The 21,271-nt window shown below is 38.5% G+C and overlaps 1 protein-coding gene across 1 annotated transcript; it reads left to right on the top strand.

Annotated features, from left to right (window-relative positions):
• The first annotated feature begins 13,029 nt into the window (after positions 1-13,029).
• Positions 13,030-13,732, top strand: LOC131251833 (putative phytosulfokines 6). The gene is made up of 3 exons (XM_058252854.1): positions 13,030-13,187; positions 13,273-13,346; positions 13,439-13,732. The coding sequence occupies exons 1-3, from the start codon at positions 13,091-13,093 to the stop codon at positions 13,541-13,543; spliced, it is 276 nt and encodes a 91-aa protein (XP_058108837.1). The 5' UTR covers positions 13,030-13,090; the 3' UTR covers positions 13,544-13,732.
• The last annotated feature ends 7,539 nt before the right edge of the window (positions 13,733-21,271 follow it).

Below are 21,271 nucleotides of genomic sequence, written 5' to 3'. Positions count from 1 at the left end.
AGCGGACCCATTCCTCGAGCTAGTCAGACTCAGCCTAGCATTGCCCCCTACTCTCGAGCAGGTAAGGCCGCACCCCCTTCCAACCGACCATGACACAGTGGAAAGCGCAACCGTCTGGTAATCGGCACTCGGCGCTATGCACTCACTCGGTCTAGACGTTGGAGCAACCTCTTGGTACCATAAGGGTTTAGGGACTTTCACTCGGGGATATCTATAGCACCCCATGTAGAACAATATTTCCGGTATCTAATCCTGTCAACCACGATACATCAGTGGAGGCTATGGCCCTGATGTCGCTAGGGCGTACAGTAACCATATCACACAATGCGAATGCATGAATCATACTATCCAGTCATACAGCAATCATGCGCATATCATGTGCTCATGTAGGGCAACACTCTCCTATCTGAGAGCCCCTAAACAATCTGCCCGAAGGCATATGCTATGATCAGTCACTTTTCATACCAAGCATACATATGATGCGTATGATCATGAGTTATGGAGCTATACTATACATGTTGTAAAGTAATGCACTATCCTTACAACGCAAATAGCCTAGACGGCCTACACACAACAATTACGGGCCAAACAATGGGCCCTAGGGAGAGTTGTAATGTAGACATTTAACCAACATTATACTTGCAATGTGGACGTCAAACCAACATTGCTCCCAAGGCACGACCATCGTAAACATCATTACATAATCCGAGTTAGGATCACTCATTGCAATGGACCTTAGGTACATCCCATTGGGCCTTAAATACATCAAATGGGCCATATCATATGGGCATTATATTCATCAAGTAGGCCACATCAACGGGCCGCACCAATGGGCCTTATGTGCATTGCGATGGGCCATAACCCGTGGGCCTTAGAATGCATCAAATGGGCCTAATCTCATGGGCCTTATGTGTATCAAATGGGCCACACCAATGGGGCCCCAAATGTACATCAAATGGGCCTCAACCCATAGGCCCCAATACATCTTAATGGACCTTAAACCATGGGCCCCTAATACACCAAATGGGCCTCACAACATGCCAAGGTGGGGTCCACTTAGACTATGGATCTGGCTCATTCTTTATGCCCATGCCATAAAATAGGCTTTTTAAAATGGATGGACAGGTTGGATGCAGCACCTGCCTCATGGTGGGGGGTCCACATGAAGGCCAACCATCACATATTTTATATAATATAATATATATTTTATATATAGTATATACAATGTTATATATATAATATAATATTATATATATATATATACACACACACACACCCACACACACACGCACACGCACACATGCACACCCACCATCCCTGGACGGTGGGGATAGAACACAAACATCACAGTGGGCTCCACCGTCCGCCTGGACGGTGGGAGTGAAACACATACATAAATCACTGTGGGCTCCATGTGGGGCCCACCATAATGTTTACTTACCATCCAATCCATTGATAAGGTCCCGCGGACCCAAATGAATAGGAAGGACAAATCTTAGTTGGATCCAAAACTTCTGTGGCCCAGAGAAGGGTTCCAAGGGCAGACGTTTAATCCCACTGTTTCTTGCAGTGTGGGCCACTTAAGCTGTGGATGGAGCTGAGATTGGAGGGGGCCCACTAATGAGAGTGGCCCACGTCATGAACAGGTTAGATGACAAATAAACATCAAGGTGGGGCTCACGGTTAGAGCCGTGGGTTGCTGTCCACCGCCGGACCGAACCGAACTGTGTGCACCCCTAGTGTGGGGCTACCAATCCTCCTGTTATATATATATATATATATATATATATATATATATATATATATATATATATATATTGATAAGCTGTTGTTTTTCACAGGTGGGGTCCACATCCTGAGAATCCGCTCCGTCCAATGGTCCTCTATGGCTCAAGACAAGCAAAACAAGCCCAATATTAAGCCGATTTCGGTGTATAGAAACAACAGGGGATAATTCAATGGTAAACCCGCTGTTTGCCATGCTATGGCCCGTCCGAAAGTCTGATTGGTCCCATCTTTCGGCTCAACGCCTAAAATGAGCTTGGAAAAGGAATGGACGGCGTAGATTGATTACATACATTAAGGTGGGGCCTATGAGAGTGGGCCACCCCAAATGCTTGTTAACAAGCTAATATTTTTGTTTTCCCTTTTTGTCCAGCGTCCAGGGACGCTGGACGGTTTGGCAGTCCACATGCATTGGGGTGGGCCCTGCTTAGGTGGGCCACCAAATGATGGATGGTGTGGGTACTACACATATATAAGGTGGGCCCCACTTATAAATGGTTTGGATAAAATACCTACCTCATGGTGGGGTCCAACCTAATGGGCCACATGACCATATTAACGTAAGGAGAGAAAAAAAGAAAAAGAAAGGGAAAGAGAGAGATAGAGAGTGGGACACACATGATGGACAGACCCCAGCACTATGGGTCCTCCCTTGCAACCAAACATACATCAAGTGGGTCCCATTACACATGGGCCCGTTCAATCAAAATTCAACGGTGGAGATCCCTTCTCCACTAAAATAGACGGTCTAGATGACCCTTGGTATACAAGGAAAATAAACATCATGATGGGATCCATGGAGAATGACCACATCATGGAATGATCATGATGATCCAAGTGGGCCATCGGCCACATCTTAGGGTCCAAAGTGAGATCCAAACCATTAATCGGTTGGCCTCACTTAGCCCATCTAAAAAAAGATTAAAACTACCATATCAAAGCACCCACCGCTTGATCTTCTTGCTCCCTTGGCTTCCTTAGCTCCTTATGCTTCTCTTTGATGGAGGAAGATGAGAAATGGATGTATAGGATGGGAGATCTAGGGATGGAAAGGTGGGCCTCACATATGCATTTTTCTCTCCATAGGAGGGCTTGGACTTGAGGAGTTCTTGGTTGCTTAGGAATGACTTTGAGAAATGAGAGAGCGAGTTGTAAGTAAGGAGAGGGATGGGTGATGGATGTGTTGATGTGGTGAGTGATGGGTGTAAGAGCCCCTTTTTGACTTTTATGGCAAATGGTGTAAGAAAAGTATGGGCTATGTAAGAACTTTTTGACCTTAGGGCTTGCTTGGGAAAGGGTGAAAGGTGATGTGTGCTTAACATGATGAGATTGATGGGTTGATTGATTGATGTGACATCTTGTAGAGATTCTCTCGGAATTTGCACGCGCGGCGTTTTCCTCGTACCGAACGCTAGCCCACATCTCCTGGCCAGAGCATCACATTGACGCGCTAGTCGCGGCATCGGAACCGAGGCGATGACGCGGTCGCTAAGGTACAAGTCCTGGGTTGAGTCGACTCGGGTTGACTGCATGAGAATCAAGGTCGCGCGTAAATACCGATTAAGGGTCGAAGGTTGCCGGAATTCGACTGGAAAGACCGCGGAAGCCTATGGAACAGTACGGTCTAGGATACGGAGCTTACATACTTGCTAAGCAATCCATGCCCTAGATAACATCGAACTCAGTCATTGGCAAGACAAATAGGTCGGTAGGCAAAAAGGTCTCTCCTATCAAGACAGGGCAAGATGAGCTAAATAAACCTAACGTTGTAGTCTTCCCCATGGATCTCGATGCCGACAGACCCTCACGGGCGGGCTCTAACGACAAACCAAATGATCGGTAGAAAATCCCAGATACAAAGGAATAAGATGCACATGAGTCAAATAAAACATGTGTTATGCATGTGGAGACAAGAACTGTACCATCGACAACTCCTCCTAGTGCTTGTGGATCCTACTAAGCTGCATAGAATTTTCCATGAGCCTGCTGGGGAGGTGCATTGTTCATAAACCCCAAGTGCAGGGTTCCAAAGTAGTAATAACTCGGTGAGACCGAGGTCAAATCCACAGGGAATGGGGAACATGATCTAGAACTAATCTAAGTCTAACGGTTGTCTGGATTTATTTTTTTAATCCAATAAATGATTTAAGAGTAAAAAATAAATAAATAAATACTAAAGATCTAAGAATTCAATCATAGCAATTACAATATTTAATTTAGTGATTCAATGTATATCTTAATTGGAATCGAAGTCCTATCTAATCAAAGAATAATTCAGTTAAATTATTCATAAACATCAATAACAATATGATTTCAATTAATAGATTCTTTCATGAAGTAATCGGATCTCAATTGCAGGGAATTAAAAGTGTTCAATGCACCTGGAGGCGACACTAGATCAATCAATTATACAGATTGATGCCTTCTTTAGATCAAGGCTAAGCAATTGTCAAATCAAATCATGCATTGTACCCAAAGTGTATAATAAATCTAGACATGAACAACTTAAAGACTTTAAAGTAAATCTCAATCAAATCAATCTAATGTCATCATTCAAAACAATGTCATTAAATTCAGTAAACTAAATACTAAAATTAACTACAAGTTTTATCCCTTAGCCTTAGCTAAGAGATTAACCAACCATAGACATTATTGAAATAAAACTCTCAAAGAAAAACATAAAAACTAACTAAAACCGAATGATTGAAGAGGAGGGAGGACTCCTTAAAACTCCACAACTCCTTTCTCTACTTCTTCTAACCTAATTTATCCTAAAAAGACTCAAAATATCCCTTTGTATAGGCTTTGATCACACCAACTTCGAACTGACCTTGATTTTACACAGATATCAAAGCTTCAATGGCATCGAAATCTCATTGAAGAGTCCGAATGAAATTGAGAAACTATCAAGTAACGAACTTTTGAATCTGCGTATTTTTTCGATATCATTGAACCTCCTTCGATGGCATCAAACTTGGCTTCGATGGTATCGAACAAACCTTCAATGAGATCGAAGGGTGTTCCAATATATCCAGTAACAAAATTGAAATTTTCTAATTTTTACGATGGGATCAAACAAGCTTCAATGTCATTAAAGACTAACTTCGATGGCATCAAAGCTATCATCGATGGCATTAAAGCTGTCGATTTTAACACTTTTAATTTTTTGCACTTGGTTTCCTCATTTTTCTTCCTTCTTCCATTAGTTTTCTTAGATCTTTGACTCTTGAATTCTTTAATCTTGACATCTAGAGATCCAATCTTCCACTTGGTTATTCTTTAAGCATTAAATCCATGTTTTAAGCATCTTTTTCTACTTAGCTCTCAAAATCACCTTGCAAGAGAAAACATGTGTAATTAGATCAATTAAGCGCATTCATATTTATAAAACCAATACATAATAAGGGAGAAATATACTATATTTCACACTCAACACACCCCCTAACCAACATTTTGCTAGTCCGGAGCAAAACATAGGAAAACTACTCTTCCAAATAATCAAATTCCAAGCCTTTTCTTAAAAAAATAACATTTTGTGCAATCCTATACATATGAGTAAAATTCAAAGATGCAAGAATGAACATTGATAATTAAGAACCAAATTATACTAGCAAACAAATAAACTAAGTCTTCTTTCATTAATTAATTAATAAAATGTATCAAGCTTCTAGTGTGCTTCGCAGTTTGCAACTTATATTCCGTAGAAGTTAACTTTCCTTTCATAATGTTAACCATGCTCATTACTTCAAAGTGAACATATCAACACAAGTTACTGATTCCAAACCTATCTCTTATATCACTTATTTTCTAGCTTTTCAATTTTATATCGATGGCTTTCATACTATTTTCAATCTTTTCCTTCTTTTTCATTGAAACACATATAATAGGTAACTATTTTTGTTCTCATTATTTTTATTCTGGTACTTTTCTTCGTCGTTTTGTACTTAAGGCATATTAGGATCTCCAGACTTGGTTCCTAACACTTTTAAGTAATTATCAAGTTAAAACTAGAAATTCAAGTAAACTTCACAGAATATGAGTTAGATGTGAATTGTAGGCTAGACTCAATTGATGTTTAAGCTTTCTATTAATCAATCCATTAAAAGAAAGCTTATTCAGAAATCTATTAATTAACTAGACTCTAGAATTTCAAAAGTTATTCTATATCTTATCATAATACTTAAATATATTCATATTCACATAATATCAATCTTCAAAAGAGTTTTTGAACTGGAAAAAAAAAAAAAATTCAAAGATTTTTGCTCGAACTTTTTCTCAAGTAAGAAAACACTGATTAGTTTACCTAATACACACATCCCCCAAACCTAAAATCTACATTATCCTTAATGTAAAAGGTATGCAATCAAATCAGCATGAGTCCACGAAAAATAAAAGAGGAGTAATTAAGAGAGATATTAGCTGAGGAAGATAAGTGATATGAAGTCTTAATTATCTAAAGGGATTAATATTAAACTTAAATAAAATAAAAGCTAACTATTCTAATCATAATCTTAAAAAAGCAATGAATTCATAATCCTAAGTTTGGAAAGTAAGGGAAAACTACTTATTCTGGACAGATAGGTTCTTCCTCTGGCCAGTATCGTGATAAATTTCTCAACAGGTTTCTCAACAAGATCATCAAAATGTTTTTTTGCAGTAAGCTTGGATGTTTTGGAGCATGATTATCCAAAGAAATATATGCATCTCATCAAATATTTTCTTCTTTTTGTCATGAGGCATCCCAAGAATGTATGATTCACCTGTGCCAGAAAAATTTTCAATATTAGTGTACCGTAGTGAATAAGAAATTATTAGCAGTTGAATATCCAAAAAAAATTAATCAACATAGTCTCCATAAAATCTGAAGTATTAAACTTCAGTTTAGAATTCAGCTCCTCCACCTCTAATGGTAAGAATTCAGCATTATTAGAAGGAGGATTTTCAATACAATTATCTTCTCAGTCAATGTCAGGCACCGGGACATAATCCTGCAAAGTATTCACTATGTATCTGATCATAGTATCATTTGAATCTTCAAATGTATCAGGCATACTTCTAGAGGTTTAGGAGTTTCAGTCGAAAGAGGCTCATCATCTTTAAACATATTAATCATGTTTACCTCATGGATCACATCCTCATCCTCTTGTAGTTTGTGCAAATTAAACATATTCAATTTTAAGGTCATATTTTCAAAAGATATTTTTATGATCCCATTCCGGCAATTGATTATGGCATTAGCAATAGGTTGGAATGGTCGGCTTAATATGACAGGGATTTGAGTACTAGCATTTATAACTAGGTATGCATCCAAGACAATGAAGTCTACTGGGTAGTAGAATCTATCGACTTGAATCAAAAAATCTTCTACTAAACCTCTTGGTATCGTAATCAAGTGGTCGGCCAATTGTAACGTTGTCTTGGTGGGTTTCAACTCAACGAGGGTCAATTGCTCATATACCAAGTATGGTATCAAATTGACACTTGCCCTAAGGTCTAAAAGTATCTCATCAACTCGAAAATTTTCTATGACATATGAGATCATAGGACTTCCAAGATCCTTGTATTTTGGGGGAGAGTTTTGATTTATGATGACACTCACATGTTCAGTTAAAAAGGTTTTTCTATGGACGTTTAGCTTGCGTTTTACCATACATAAATCTTTTAAGAATTTAGCGTAAAATGGGAACTGTCTAGTTGCATCCAACAAGGGGATGTTGATCTTGACTTGCTAGAAAACCTTTAAAATATCCTGATTTTTACTTGGACGTTTTAATGTAGTGAGACATTGGATAAACGGTGCCACGGGCTTGTATACTTGCACTGGCTTTATGTTATGTGAAGCACTGCTAGATTCATCATCATCCTTCGAGTCTAGGTTTCTCAACCTTCTTAGGAATCTCCTTGTTGATCTATTTTTCACTTCTCAAGATGGTAATGGATTTAACATGCATGTTCCACATGTAAAGTTGAAGAGTTGGGATCACTTATTTCGAATATCCCTTAGAGTTAGGTTGAGGTTGGACCATAAAGGTCATTTTCTCCCTAACATTTAGTTGTGTCTCAATTCTTACAATTGAAGTTATTAATTCATTTATGGTCTGCAGTTGCCCTTACATGAATGCATTCAATGTATCATCAAGAGTTCTCCTAGATGGGGGTCCAATAGATGGCCTTTGGGGATTATTGGTTGCATTCGTAGTTGGTATGTTCCTCCAACTAAAGTTCGAATGGGTCCGCCAATCGGGAGTATACGTGTTGGAATTCGATGCATTGAAGGGGCGTTGATATGAGTTTGTAGCATTTTTTTTTAAGTATGCAACACCTCTTGGAATGCAGGGATTATAGGACAATCCTTTGTTAGGCATACATCGCTGTCACAAATACCGTATATGATTTCAATGGTCGTTTTGGGTTGGATCACTTCATTCCTAGATTCCAAGGCCTCAATCTTCCTTATGATATTTTCCAACCTCGCAGTAACATCTTCCTCTACTTTAAGTGCGTGTACTCCCTTCTCTCTTGGCACTACCCTGGGATTACTACCTTGGTTAGATGTATCTTATCATTGGGCATTTTCAACTAGCATGTTAAAATAATCTTAGGCATCTACTAGTTTCTTGCTCATAAATTTGCCATTATACACCATCTCTATGAATTGACACATATTTGTATTCAGTCCGTCATATAAAAAGTTAATCATCCACCAAATTTCGTAACCATGGTATGGGCAAGCGAGAAGTAATTCCTTAAATCGTTCCCAACACTCGAAAAAGTTTCATCTCTTTTTCAGAAGAAGTTCATTATGTCTCATCTGAGAGTGTTAGTTTTATAAGCCGTGAAGAACTTTTTAAGGAAATCCCAGTTTATCTCGGCCCACGTGCCTATGGATCTCGGCCTTAAGGAGTGAAAACATGATTTGGTTTTCTCCTTTAACGAGAATGGAAACAATTTTAGTCTAATCATGTATGGAAGAACATTGTTAAAATGTATGGTTGTGACAATCTCTTCAAATTCTTTTATGTTTAAATATGAACTTTCTAAATCAAGTTCATGAAATTTATGGAGTAATTGGATCATCCCAGGTTTAAAGTCTAAGTTTTATATGTTGTTAGGAAAATCATGCAGAAAGGTGTGCTTGTTTTCACCGGCTGTGGATAATCACGTAAGGTTTATACTGGTGGAACTTGGTGTACCACATCCTCATCACACACCGTCCTAACCAGTGGTGTGTTCCAGGTCGGATTCTCATCAAAGTATTGATCAGTTTCAACTATGGCTCCAGATGGTGTTTCAGGAGTATCTAGATGTACGTTTTCTAACTTGTTGATGGATCGCGAGCCCGTCAACTAAACTTTCTTCACTTGAAAGTCTTGATGCATGGTCTCTTACCCACTGAGGCATGAACCACACAAAATTCCTAATTCTAACCCTAAGTCATAGGTCTTACAGCAATTATGAAAGTAAATAGAGGAAGAGAGGAAGAATATTACCAAAAAAGAGGAACTAAAATTGAAATAATGTTCAACCACATGAGATACAGGTTAAACCGCATGAGATAATGAGATACATTGTACAAATTAGGATTTTACAAATTACACTAGCTCTTAAAACACACGAGATACATTGTTAAAACTACAACTTATTTATTTAACTGTAAACAAGAATATCCATAGGAGGAGAAAGATTTGTGAAAAATCCATAAAATTTTTAACATAAATACATCTTAATATAAAACATAAAAGGAAATATTCTAATCCAGTAAGATTATTCTAAATCTCCTTAAAAATATTCATTTTCAGTTATTGTTTAAACATTCAATGCTTGAGAAAGGTAGAGCACACTGAAGTCAGTGGAGTGACTATCCGGACGACTATTCAGTTGATCAGGTTGGTGCAACCATACATTGAATCGTACTGGATTCCAATTATTTATCCCACAAGCAGAACAAAGCATAACAAAGCAGACTGATCGTCAGCCGTGGAGATCTTTATGATGTGTCCAACGTACGAGCTGGCCCGAGAGAGCGCGTTGGATGGGGACGCGGATTAGCTACTTAGCGAGACTCCCTACCGAAGTGACGTCACCAAGTTCTGTGGGCCCTATTATGATGTATGTATCGTATCCACACCGTCCATCCATTTGGAGAGATCATCTTAAGGTATGATCTAAAGAATGAGATAGATCCAAAGTTCGAGTGGACCCCACCATAGAAAACAATGGGGAGAGTGACGCGGACCGTTGAAACCTTCCTAGGGTCCACCATGATGTTTATTTGAGATCCAACTTGATCGAAACTTCTGCGGCCCCTGAAAGTTTTAATGGTAGGCGTTCAATATCCACTGTTTTCTGTGTTGGGGTCTACTGGAGCTTTGGATCTGCCTAATTCTTTGGGTCATGCCCTAAAATATCTATCCAAATGGATGAACGGTGTAGATACAACAAATACATCATGTTGGGCCCACGTAACTTGGTGAAGTAACTTCAGTAGTCATCTCGCTACTCAACCTGTACATGGATAATCGCCGTCCATTTTACAAAGAGAGTATTGAAGACACGACACGTGGGCGCGGATTGGATACTGACAAGTTCAGTAGCCATTTGGCTACGGAAGTGACGTCACCAAGTTCTGTGGACCCCACCATGATGCATGTGTGGTATCCATACCGTCCAACCATTTTTAGAGATCGTTTTATGGCATTACAAGGAAAACGAGATAGATTGAAAGTTCAAGTGAAGCCCATCATAGAAAATAGTGGGGACAGTGACATCCACCGTTCAAAACTTCTTAGGGGCCACAGTAGTTTCCGATGAAGATGATATCTTTTTTTTTCACTTCTTCTATCTCTATGTTAACTTAAGAACAATATGGATCTCAAAAATACATCACTGTGGGCCCTATAAATGTTTCAACGGTGGGTGTGATGGCTCCCACAGTTTTCTGTGGTGGGTCCACTTGAAATTTAGATCTATTTCATTCTCTTTTTAATGCCATAAAATGATCTCTACAAATGGTTGGACGGTATGGATACAATACATGCATCATGGTGGGGTCCACATAGCTTGGTGACGTCACTTCAGTAGCGATTTGGCTACTGACCTTGTCAGTATCCAATCCGCACCCCGTTCGGATCCACGTTCTTGGCTCCCGTTCCCGCGTGCAAGCGTAGCATATGCAGGTAAGGGAAAGTTATTTGATACTCTAGTAAAGAGTAACGCTTAATGCACAGGCACTCAGAAGATGTTCACGTTGTCATACACTAACTCAAATTCAGCCATCCAAATTAGTGGAACTCACTGTAGATGGGTCATCAACCAAACATCATATTAATTGAACAAACTACCTTTAATTAGTGGAAACATTTTCACTTAATACTCACTGTTGGATATTTACCATTTCAACTGTCCAAGTAAATGCCCACCAAATGGCTGGATTGATAATTAGATCAGTATGCTTTTTTGGGGTTTTTAATCCATCTAAACTGCTTCCTACTATTTGGATTGTTCAATTTGAGTTCACTTTTATGCCACATGTGCGATTTCTTAGTGCCTGCGCATCAGTCATCATACTCTGTCAGAGTATCAAAGTTTTTTTTTTTGTTTTTTTTGCCCAAAGGCGAAGCGCTTAACGGTGGATAGCTGTCGACCAAAGAGTCCAATTCAAAGCAGCCACTGAAGACACTACAGTCCAAAGGTTGACTTGCTGACGCATTCTACGTGTCTTCTGTAGAAAGCAACAGAGATGGAGAGTTTGATGACTCATGTCCATGCGCTCGGAAATTTTAAGCGGGTGGCACCCAATCAACTAAATCTAAACCCTTGAAATCGTGGGACCCACACTATAACGGTAATACATGAATGGCTATACTGAAATGATATGTAAAATGGTTGATTTTATGCACATTTAAGGTCGGTTAAAATAATAAAATAGCCATTGTCTAATTTCGCAAACAAATGACCATAAATCAGAGATTTATACATTCCAATCGATATGATTTCGTGTTAATGACAACCTTACATTGGGACTCACGATTTGGACGGTTCTAGTTAAGTTATTTTTATGTAAACTCATCAATTTCTAAGCTCGTGTGTAGGGAGTATCACGTTATGCCAGAGCATAAAATAAGAGGGAATTATCTCGATGTGGACAATGCTAAGGCCGTGAGACTGTACGTCATCGTTCGTATCTGTATTCTCTCCAAGCGGAGCCATGGTATTGGTTAGATGATCCAAACCGTACAGATGGAAGAGTTGTACCGAAATATCAACGGTCAAAAATAGCTGGCCTATTTATGGATTTAACACCACCCAAAGTGCACGGAAAGGATGACTCTAACCATCCAAATATTCCCTTGACCGGTAACTATTTTACCTCCGACCATTCATTAGACAGCCATCATGTGGATGGCAAGGATTGCTTGATCTGTATGATTTTAGAGATGTACCCTATCTGTTCGATAGCAATTAAGTGGATGGCTAGGATTGCTTGATGCGTATGAATGTACAGACCGGGCATGGGGTTGGTCTTGGCCCGGATTTGAACGGTTTCTGGCCGGGCCGTTGGGCAGGGCCTATTCAAAATTCTGATTTTGCAGGCCGATATTGGCCCATTGACCCCTACTCATGTGCTGATGCCCACTACCATTTTCAACATCTCACGTGAGCGTGGTGAAAAATCTTTGTTCTCGAGAATTTCTCGGCATGGGCATTTGTCATGAGATTTTAAGATTTTGATGCTTTTCTCGTGATTTTACCGGGAAGAAAATCTGGCCGACAATAAAATAAAATATAAAATTTATATGGTTATTATAAATTAATAAATAATTCCAAAATTTAAAATGTGGGTAAATGAATTAATTTAAACCGTTAATTACTTATTTGTTAAAATCTCAATAATTTCCTGATAAACTTCTAAAAATTTAAAACGGACAATATTTCGAAATTTCCTAATATTATATCGATAATATCGTCTTATTTTTTTGCAAAAATATCGCAATATTTTCAAAATATCGGCCAAGGAAGGGAGAGGCCATACGTCTCTCTCCCCACCCTCCACTTGAAGATGTGTGTTTGGACAACCACCCTCCACTTGAAGATGTGTGCTTGGACAAGGACCATAGCACCGAGAAGAAATGTGGGTGGTGGGCCCCACTAGAGGATGTCTTTCTTTCTTTGTAACTTCAACTTTGGTACGCTCTCATGTGAGTGGTGACCTCCTTTGCATGTATTTATATCTCCCATCCCATAACATATATCATGTGTATTTACTCTCTCTCTCTCTCTCTCTCTCTCTCTCTCTTTGTAAAGCATGAAGCAGAGCTTCTTCCTAGTCTCCCTTCTCTTTCTTTTCATTATTTCCTCTTTTTACACCACAAGAGCCGCTCGCCTTTTAACACCCAAACAAGGTAAGAGATAAATACCTTTCACCTTCTTCTCCTTCATTTATTTATTCATTTATAAATTTATATATCTATGTACTTGTTTTTATAGGGAAGGATGAGATGATGGTTGATGGGCTTTTTCAAGTGGGCCATTCAAGGGCAATAGAAGAGGATTCATTGAATGTGAGATGGGTTTCCTTTCCTCTCTCTCTCTCTCTCTCTCTCTCTCTCTCTCTCTCTGATTAGGGTGTGTTTGGTAATTTTATTTTTTGCAGTTGGGGTTAGAGGATTGTGAGAACGGAGATGAGGATTGCTTGAAGAGGAGGATGATTTCAGAGGCCCACTTGGACTATATCTACACCCGGCATCACAAGCCATAGAAATATGATGAGAATGGGATTTTATTTTATTTTTACTTGATATTTAAACCCACCCATCTTAATTAATGTTTGATAGACTCACCCTTCCTACTTTTGGTAATTGAGAAGTAGCACTTACTCTGTTCTATTGTCAACATTAGAAGTGAAGGGGTGTATACATCAATCAGTCAATACAATGGTGTCTCCCTACTTGATATTTAAACCCACCCATCTTAATTAATGTTTTATAGACTCACCCCTTCTACTTTTGGTAATTGAGAAGTAGCACTTACTCTGTTCTATTGTCAATAGTAGAAGTGAAGGGGTGTATCCATCAATCAGTCAATACAATGGTGTCTCCCTATAGATGGTTCATGTAATACTGGAAGTTTCATAGTTATCGTTTGTTCCTCAAGCTCCTCTTTCTCACTGTGGATGGATTGTGAAGTCCTAATGCTCCTCTCCATAAATTAAGCAATGGTGGATAATCACTCGTAATTGATGATCCTGACCTTTGATTTTTGGAGTTGAATGTGAGCCAATGAAAAATTTCCTCCGGACATTCTAAATTAATTTGCGTGGATGGTCAGAATCATCCATTTCTTGCGGTGAACCCAAATGGCACTGCATCTAACAGATTAATGAGCCAGAAATCAATCCTGGACTTCGTTCATGGATCCCATAAATGGGCCTGGACATCACAGGCTCACAATATTACTGAAAAACTGACAATCTTGGAAAAGGTTAATTTGCTTGGGCCTACAAACCAGGTCTATGTCCAATCAATCTGCCATGGGGTGGACCCAAGCCAGCTGGGCCCTGGATCCCAGTGAGCAGTGTGGTCCATTATTAGTTTAATCTCAGATGTTATGATAAATAAAATAATAGAAGTCCATGCCCAGCCCCACGGCGCTATTGTTCTACCCTGTCATTTTATCATACTTATTGTTAAGGGCCGTTTGGATGCAAGCAAAGTTGTAACCATCACAGGCTATATAGGTTTGGATCGGCTATTTAGGTAGCGATGTGTTGGATTTGCCATTCTGTTCTTTGTTAGGCAAACGCATACATCGTTAGTCATCATGTAGCATTCATGGTACATTTGTATACTGATAAATATAGCACATGTAGGGTAAGGTTACTTTATATTTATGCGTGTGCATAAAACATTATGTTTTGCATGCACCATAGCAAGGATAACCTGAAACTGGCTACCGAAGTGACGTCACCAAGTTCTGTAGACCCTCCCTATGATGTATGTGTTGTATCCACAACGTCCATTCATTTGGAGATATTATTTTAAGGCATGACCCAGAGAACTAAGGCAGATCCAAAGCTTTAGTGGACCCTACCACAAGATTCAGCGGGAAGATTGATGCCCACCGTTGAAACCTTCCTAAGGCCCACCATGATGTTTTTTCCACATTCAACCCGTTCAAAAGTTAACAAAGACAATAAAGAAGGGAAAACACAAATATCGGCTTGATCGAAAACTTTTGTGGCCTTTAGAAGTTTTTAATGGTGGTGTTACTCTCCCAACTGTTTTCTGTGGTGGGGTCCACTAGAGCTTTGGATGTGGAGTCCGGATCCTCTGTTATCAGGTCAACAGAGAATTCCTGATACTCTATTTCTCATTGGTCCACGTCACCACTCACTAAAAAAATAAAAATAAAAATAAACAGCTTCGGACGCCAAACCATTAGGGTAACAGGAATTTCCTGTTGACCTGATAACAGAGGATCCCGACTCTTGGATGTGACTCATTCTTTGGATATGACCTTAAAATGATCTCTCTAGATGGATGGACAGCGTTGATACAAAACATAAATCATGGTGGGGCTCATAGAACTTGGTGACATCACTTCAGTAGCAGTCTCGCTACTCAACCTGTCAGCCAATCCGCGCCCGGATAGCCTTTCCTCACATTTATTTCATTTACTTCTGTCTAAGCCATGCTATCTTATTAATGTCACATTTTTATGCATGGTTATTATTTTTCTTGGGTGTTGACCAATTATGAATAAACTATCATCCCTAGGCAGCCTTTTTCTTTTTTTTTTTCTTTTTTTTTTCTTTTTTTTCCCTTTTTTTTTTTTTGTGTGTGGGTTAGCTTGTTAGTACACACCTATGTTCCATGTTAGTACACACACACACTCCATGTTAGCCACCCCCGCTAGGGATCGATACCAAGACCTCAAGTGTTGAAACGAGGTATCTCCACTCAGGCATGCATCCCTAGACAGCTTATGTAGACAACTTTGTTAATTTATACCCAATCCCCTAGGCACAATTAGGTATTCCCCTTGTACCGAAGTTAATATAGGCATAATGTGGTGCGATTTGATTAGATGGCAGCTGCTATTAGAGATGCGCCTACGCAAAGCATGTTTGAAATTTGTTTAGTTGAATATGTACTCAACTGGCTCTATTTCTAACTGTGGCCGACTAGCCAATCAAATTCCACCGTATAAGGCCTATATAAAATTATAACAAATGATCACACATGGTATATAATATTTTCTTTATTACAATTTGTCGTGTGTAGAATGGAATGAGGGGCATGACAATCACATAGTGTAAAAATCAGCTGATCCACTCATGCTACAACAAGCCTATGATAACTAGCCATTGACACAAGCTTTTATGGCAAGCAGTAATAATTGTCTCCTATTTACAATTATCAAGAAGTACAAACAAAGCCATTAATTTGTCACACAATCATCTTAATTACACATTACATCCATAGTTCTAGAACTCAGCAAATCAAGTTGGTAAGAAATAGAGTACTCACCATAAGACTTGCTTGCGAGTAGTTGAAGAACATCAAACACACGACCCTAAGCACCAAAGCAGATTATGTTTGTCCATCTTTATACTATTCTAACTACCTATTATTAATAAAATTTTATTTAAAGTTTCATTATTAAATATTGAATTGAGTCAAATCAAGTCTCTGAGTCCACTTAGGACTCATGGCTCAATGGTAGACTTGTAAAAGTTTCAATACAGAAGTTATGATTCGAGACCCATTGTGATGTGTGTGTGAGTGTGTGTTCAAAAAAAAAAAGTCCTTGAGTCGACCAGATCCAACTAAATACTAAGCCGAGTTGAGTTTTCAAGCTTTTAAAGTTATAATTAATATCACATCTCATACCACAGTACAAGCACACTACAATGACAGCCATATATGTAGTGTTGGGAGACAACGAAAGCACACAGAGATGAATTAAGCAAAGTATTCCAATCGTAACCAAGTTCAATTACAAACACTCTAAATTTAACATGGAAAACCCTTGCAGAAAAAAACCACGGCACAAAGCAATATTAACGTATTATGAAAGCAAAAAATTACAAGAGATAGAAATTACCCGATTCAAATAAGCATTAAATCTCCCTTACAAATCATTGAAACCTCTTTGGAGTGAATTAGAAAGCCTTATATATATATATATATATATATATATATATATATATATATATATATATATATATATATATATATATATATATATATATATATATCCTCTATGAGAATTACAATTGAAATGGAAAACAAATCCCACACTTGTGTAACTCTGCGTAACTCTACGTGATCGTTTGATGGCACTTCGATGATATCGACAAACTGTCAATGGCATTGAATATCTTCGATGTCATCGAACTAAACATTAAAACGTTTCAACGATAAAATATGGATTTTTTGGATTTTTCTGATGGCATCGAGCAGCCTTTGATGGCATTGAAGTCTGCTTGATGACATCGAGCTGTCATCAACAGACATGTTTATTTACGGATTTAAGACATCAATTAACAATCTCCACCATGTCTTCAATCGTCATTCTTCATAGCTCCTTTTTCTTCATCTCTAATTTCGCCTTGCAACATAAATCCACTATTACTTCTCATGCATACCTCATCTTCCTTTTATGCTTTCGCCAAGCCCAGAGAAGCTGCACAGAACTTGAACTTCTTTATGGGAACTACCTTAGTGAGCATGTCTGTTGGATTCACGCTCGTGTGAATCTTCTCCAGAGTCACGCCTCCTTCCTCAAGCACCTTTCGGATAAAATGGCGACGAATATCAATGTATTTAGTATGTGAGTGATAAAACAGAATTTTTAGCCAAATTGATCACACTTTCGCTATCACAATTAACCGGCATGACCTCCTACTAAAGCCCTAACTGATTTATCATCCCCCTCAACAAAACACCTTTCTTGAATGCCTCCATCATTGTCATATACTTAGCTACCGTCATGGAAAGATCCACCACAGACTTAAGCTTCAAAATCAATTGATCGCTCCACATGTTAATATAAAGGAGTACCCGGAAGTTGACCTTCTAGTTTCCAAACTTCCTGCGTAATCAGAATCCATATAACCCACTAACTTGACCCTTGATTTCTCATAATCTTGCGTACCGTGAATATATCAAAGTAGTCATTTCACTGCTTCCCAGTATTGTGTGTAGGGATTAGACATGTATCTACTAACCACACCCACTGCATGTAAAATATCCAGCCTCATATAGACTATGGTATACATCAAGTTAACAACCACACTCAAATAAGGCACACAAGACATATCCTATTTGTCTTCATCTATTTTAGAATATTGTTTAGAAGAAAGCTTAAGATGAGCCATGTGAGAAATGCTAACCGGTTTTGCCCTATCTATCACATACTCCATCAACACCTTCTCAAGGGTTTTTTTTTTAATAATCAAAGCCTGTTTATTTTCATGTCTCTGTGTATATCAATACCGAGAACCCTCTTTGTAGCCCCTAGATCTTTCATCTCGAATGTCCCTGATAACTGAGTCTTCAATATATCGATCTCAAACATGTTATGACTGGAGATCAACATGTCATTAACACATAACACCAGGATAATGAACTTCACATTGCTTAGTATCTTGTATAAACACAATGATTATATTCATTCCTAGCAAACTTTTGACTCACCATGAAAGAATCAAATTTTTTGTGCCACTACTTAGGTGACTGTTTCAAGCCGTACAACAATCTCTTCAACCTGCAAACATTGTTTTCTGCCTCTTTGATTTCGAAGCCTTCTAGTTGCTTCATGTGGATATGCTCTTCTAATTCCTCATACAGGAATGTAGTCTTTACATCCATTTGCTCCAGCTCGAGATTGTATTAGGCAACCAACGGAAATATAAATTTAATATATACTTGTTTCACAGCCAGCGTGAATATCTTAATGAAATCGACATCTTCCCTTTGAGCATATCCCTTCGCTACCAACATTGTCTTGTACCTATCTTATTTCTTCTTAAAGATTCACTTGCACTCGATCACTTTTCGACCAACGAGAAGCTCCACTAGCTCCCACATTTCGTTCGTATACAAGGAGTCTATCTCATCATCCATCACTGCTTTTCACTTTTTGGCATCCGACTCATTAAGAGTCTCTTGAATAATAGACAGATCCCTCTCATCTGCAATGAGGGTGTATGCAATATTCGAGTTATCTGTGTACCTCATCGATAACCTGCAATCTAGTAGCAGATTCCTTCTTATAGGTGGCTACTCCACCTGTTTCTGTACCTTTGTCTTATCTTTATCTCAGTATGTGTCTCATCTCTCTCTAACTGAACATCAACCACCAACTTTTTGGTTCCGCGTGTTCATCCTTACGGAACAAGGTCCTTTATTAAATTTGACATTACAATTAAGGATGATTTTTTCATGTGACCTGGCCTGTACTCCTTTACGCCACTACCATAGCAAAAAAAGATGTCTTTCTTAGCCATTTGGTCTAGCTTATCTCTCTCAACTGACGGTACATGAGAGTACATCACAACCAAATACAAGCAATCCCGAGTAGTCTACCTACTGACCACTACACACTTCCTCTAGGATTTTACATTCAATGGCTGAAGAAGGAAACTGATTCAACAAATAATAAGACGTATTAATGGCCTCAATCCATAATTTATTGCTCAACCCAACATTATTGATCATGCATCGGACCCTCTCCAAGAGAGTCCAATTTATCCGCTTAGCTACACTGTTCTACTCTGGTGTGCGGTGCATTATGTTGTGCCTTATGATCCCTTTATCGTTACAGTATTGATTGAATTCTTCGGAATTAAATTTTCTTCCGTTATTTGTCCTTAATACCTTCACCTTTCGCCTTAACTATTTTTCCACTATTGCATTCCACTGCTTTATGTTGGTGAAAATATTAAATTTATTTAAACTCACACTTTCCTAGAATAGTCATCAATGAACGTGACGAACCATGACGACCCTCTACCAGAAACAACGGACAACGGCTCTCATACGTCAGAATACACATAATTAAGAACACTCTTATATGTTTTTCAGATTTAAAAGATAACCTTGAATGTTCATCATATATACAATGTTCGCATATACTTAAATCAAAACTTTTAAAAGATGGTATTAAACAATGGTCAAATAGTACATTTATACCCTACTCGCTCATGTGGCCCAAGTGTGCATGCCACATACGTGTAGACATGAAATCTGCTATAGACACTACAACTCCACCTGATGAAGTGCTCCCTATCAACTTGTACAAATTTATGTTCCGTTGTGCCTTCATGACTACAAGTGCCCCCTTTGAAACTTTAAGGAAACGATGAAACCTAGTGAATTTGCATCTAAGTGCCTCGAATACTCCAAGAGATATCAAGCTCTTTTTCATATCAAGAACGTTTCTCACCTGGGTGAAAGTACTTTCCATGTTATCAAACATCTTGATGCACACCAATCTAATATGCACCATATTACAGGCATTATCATTACCTATAAATATCTGGCCACCATCACACTCTCTGTAACTAGTGAATTAACTCTGATAAGAAGTCGTGTGATATGATGCCCTATTATCCAAAATTCACTCGTTCATATGATTATCATGTAAGTATCCGACTATAAACACTAACAACACATCATAACCACTTGTACCTATATTAGACTCTACAGTGTTGGCGTCCCTGGAAAAATCCCCTGAGTTTTCTTTCTTAACCTTAAGATTTGTGCAATCCTTCTTCATATGCTCAAACATCCCATAGTTCTACCACTTCAACTTACCTTTGCACTTATCCTTGGATTTGGACCTCGATCAAGAAGATCCATTATCTTGCTCAAAATTTCGTCCCCTCATAACCATGCATCAGTAGAAGTGCTTATGTCATCGGTGTTTTTTCTCATTGTCTTTCCTTGAAGGGCTGAGATAACGGTATCGATGTTAATGGTCTAGCTATCGATGCACAATGAGTCCTCGAATGACCTATACAAAACCGGGAGAGAATTTAACAGGATGCATACCTGATCCTCATTTTTCATCGTTTCTTCCACATTTAGCAATTTACAAATTAACTTGTTAAAATTACTAATGTGGGACTCAACATCAGCCCCCTCTGCCCTCTTCAAATTGAACAACTGAAGTTTTAAGTATAGGCGATTCTCAAGAGATTTCTTCATATAAATGTCTTCTAATTTCACCCATTGCTACAGTTTTCTTTCTCATAACATTGCAGAAGACCTCATCCGTTAAACACAATTGGATATAAGTTCTCGCTTTCTTATCTATCTTGTTCCATTTTTCATCTGTTATAGATTCCGGTTACTTCTCAAAGAGTGCATCATCAAATCCTTACTGAATTAGGAGACTGGTCATCTTGACTTTCCAAAGTTTTAAAAAAAAAAAATCTCGAAATATTTTTCAACATTAAACTTAGGATTAGAAGTCATTG

Source organism: Magnolia sinica, chromosome 1 (genome assembly GCF_029962835.1).
Source record: "Magnolia sinica isolate HGM2019 chromosome 1, MsV1, whole genome shotgun sequence".
In the NCBI taxonomy this organism is placed as follows: Eukaryota; Viridiplantae; Streptophyta; class Magnoliopsida; order Magnoliales; family Magnoliaceae; genus Magnolia; species Magnolia sinica.
This window is presented reverse-complemented; position numbering and strand designations above follow the sequence as displayed.

Coding starts and splice junctions, on each gene's coding strand:
- LOC131251833 (XM_058252854.1), top strand. CDS start 13,091: ATGAAGCAGAGCTTCTTCCTAGTCTCCCTTCTCTTTCTTTTCATTATT. Junction 13,188..13,272: donor CCTTTTAACACCCAAACAAG/GTAAGAGATAAA, acceptor TTGTTTTTATAG/GGAAGGATGAGATGATGGTT. Junction 13,347..13,438: donor TAGAAGAGGATTCATTGAAT/GTGAGATGGGTT, acceptor TATTTTTTGCAG/TTGGGGTTAGAGGATTGTGA.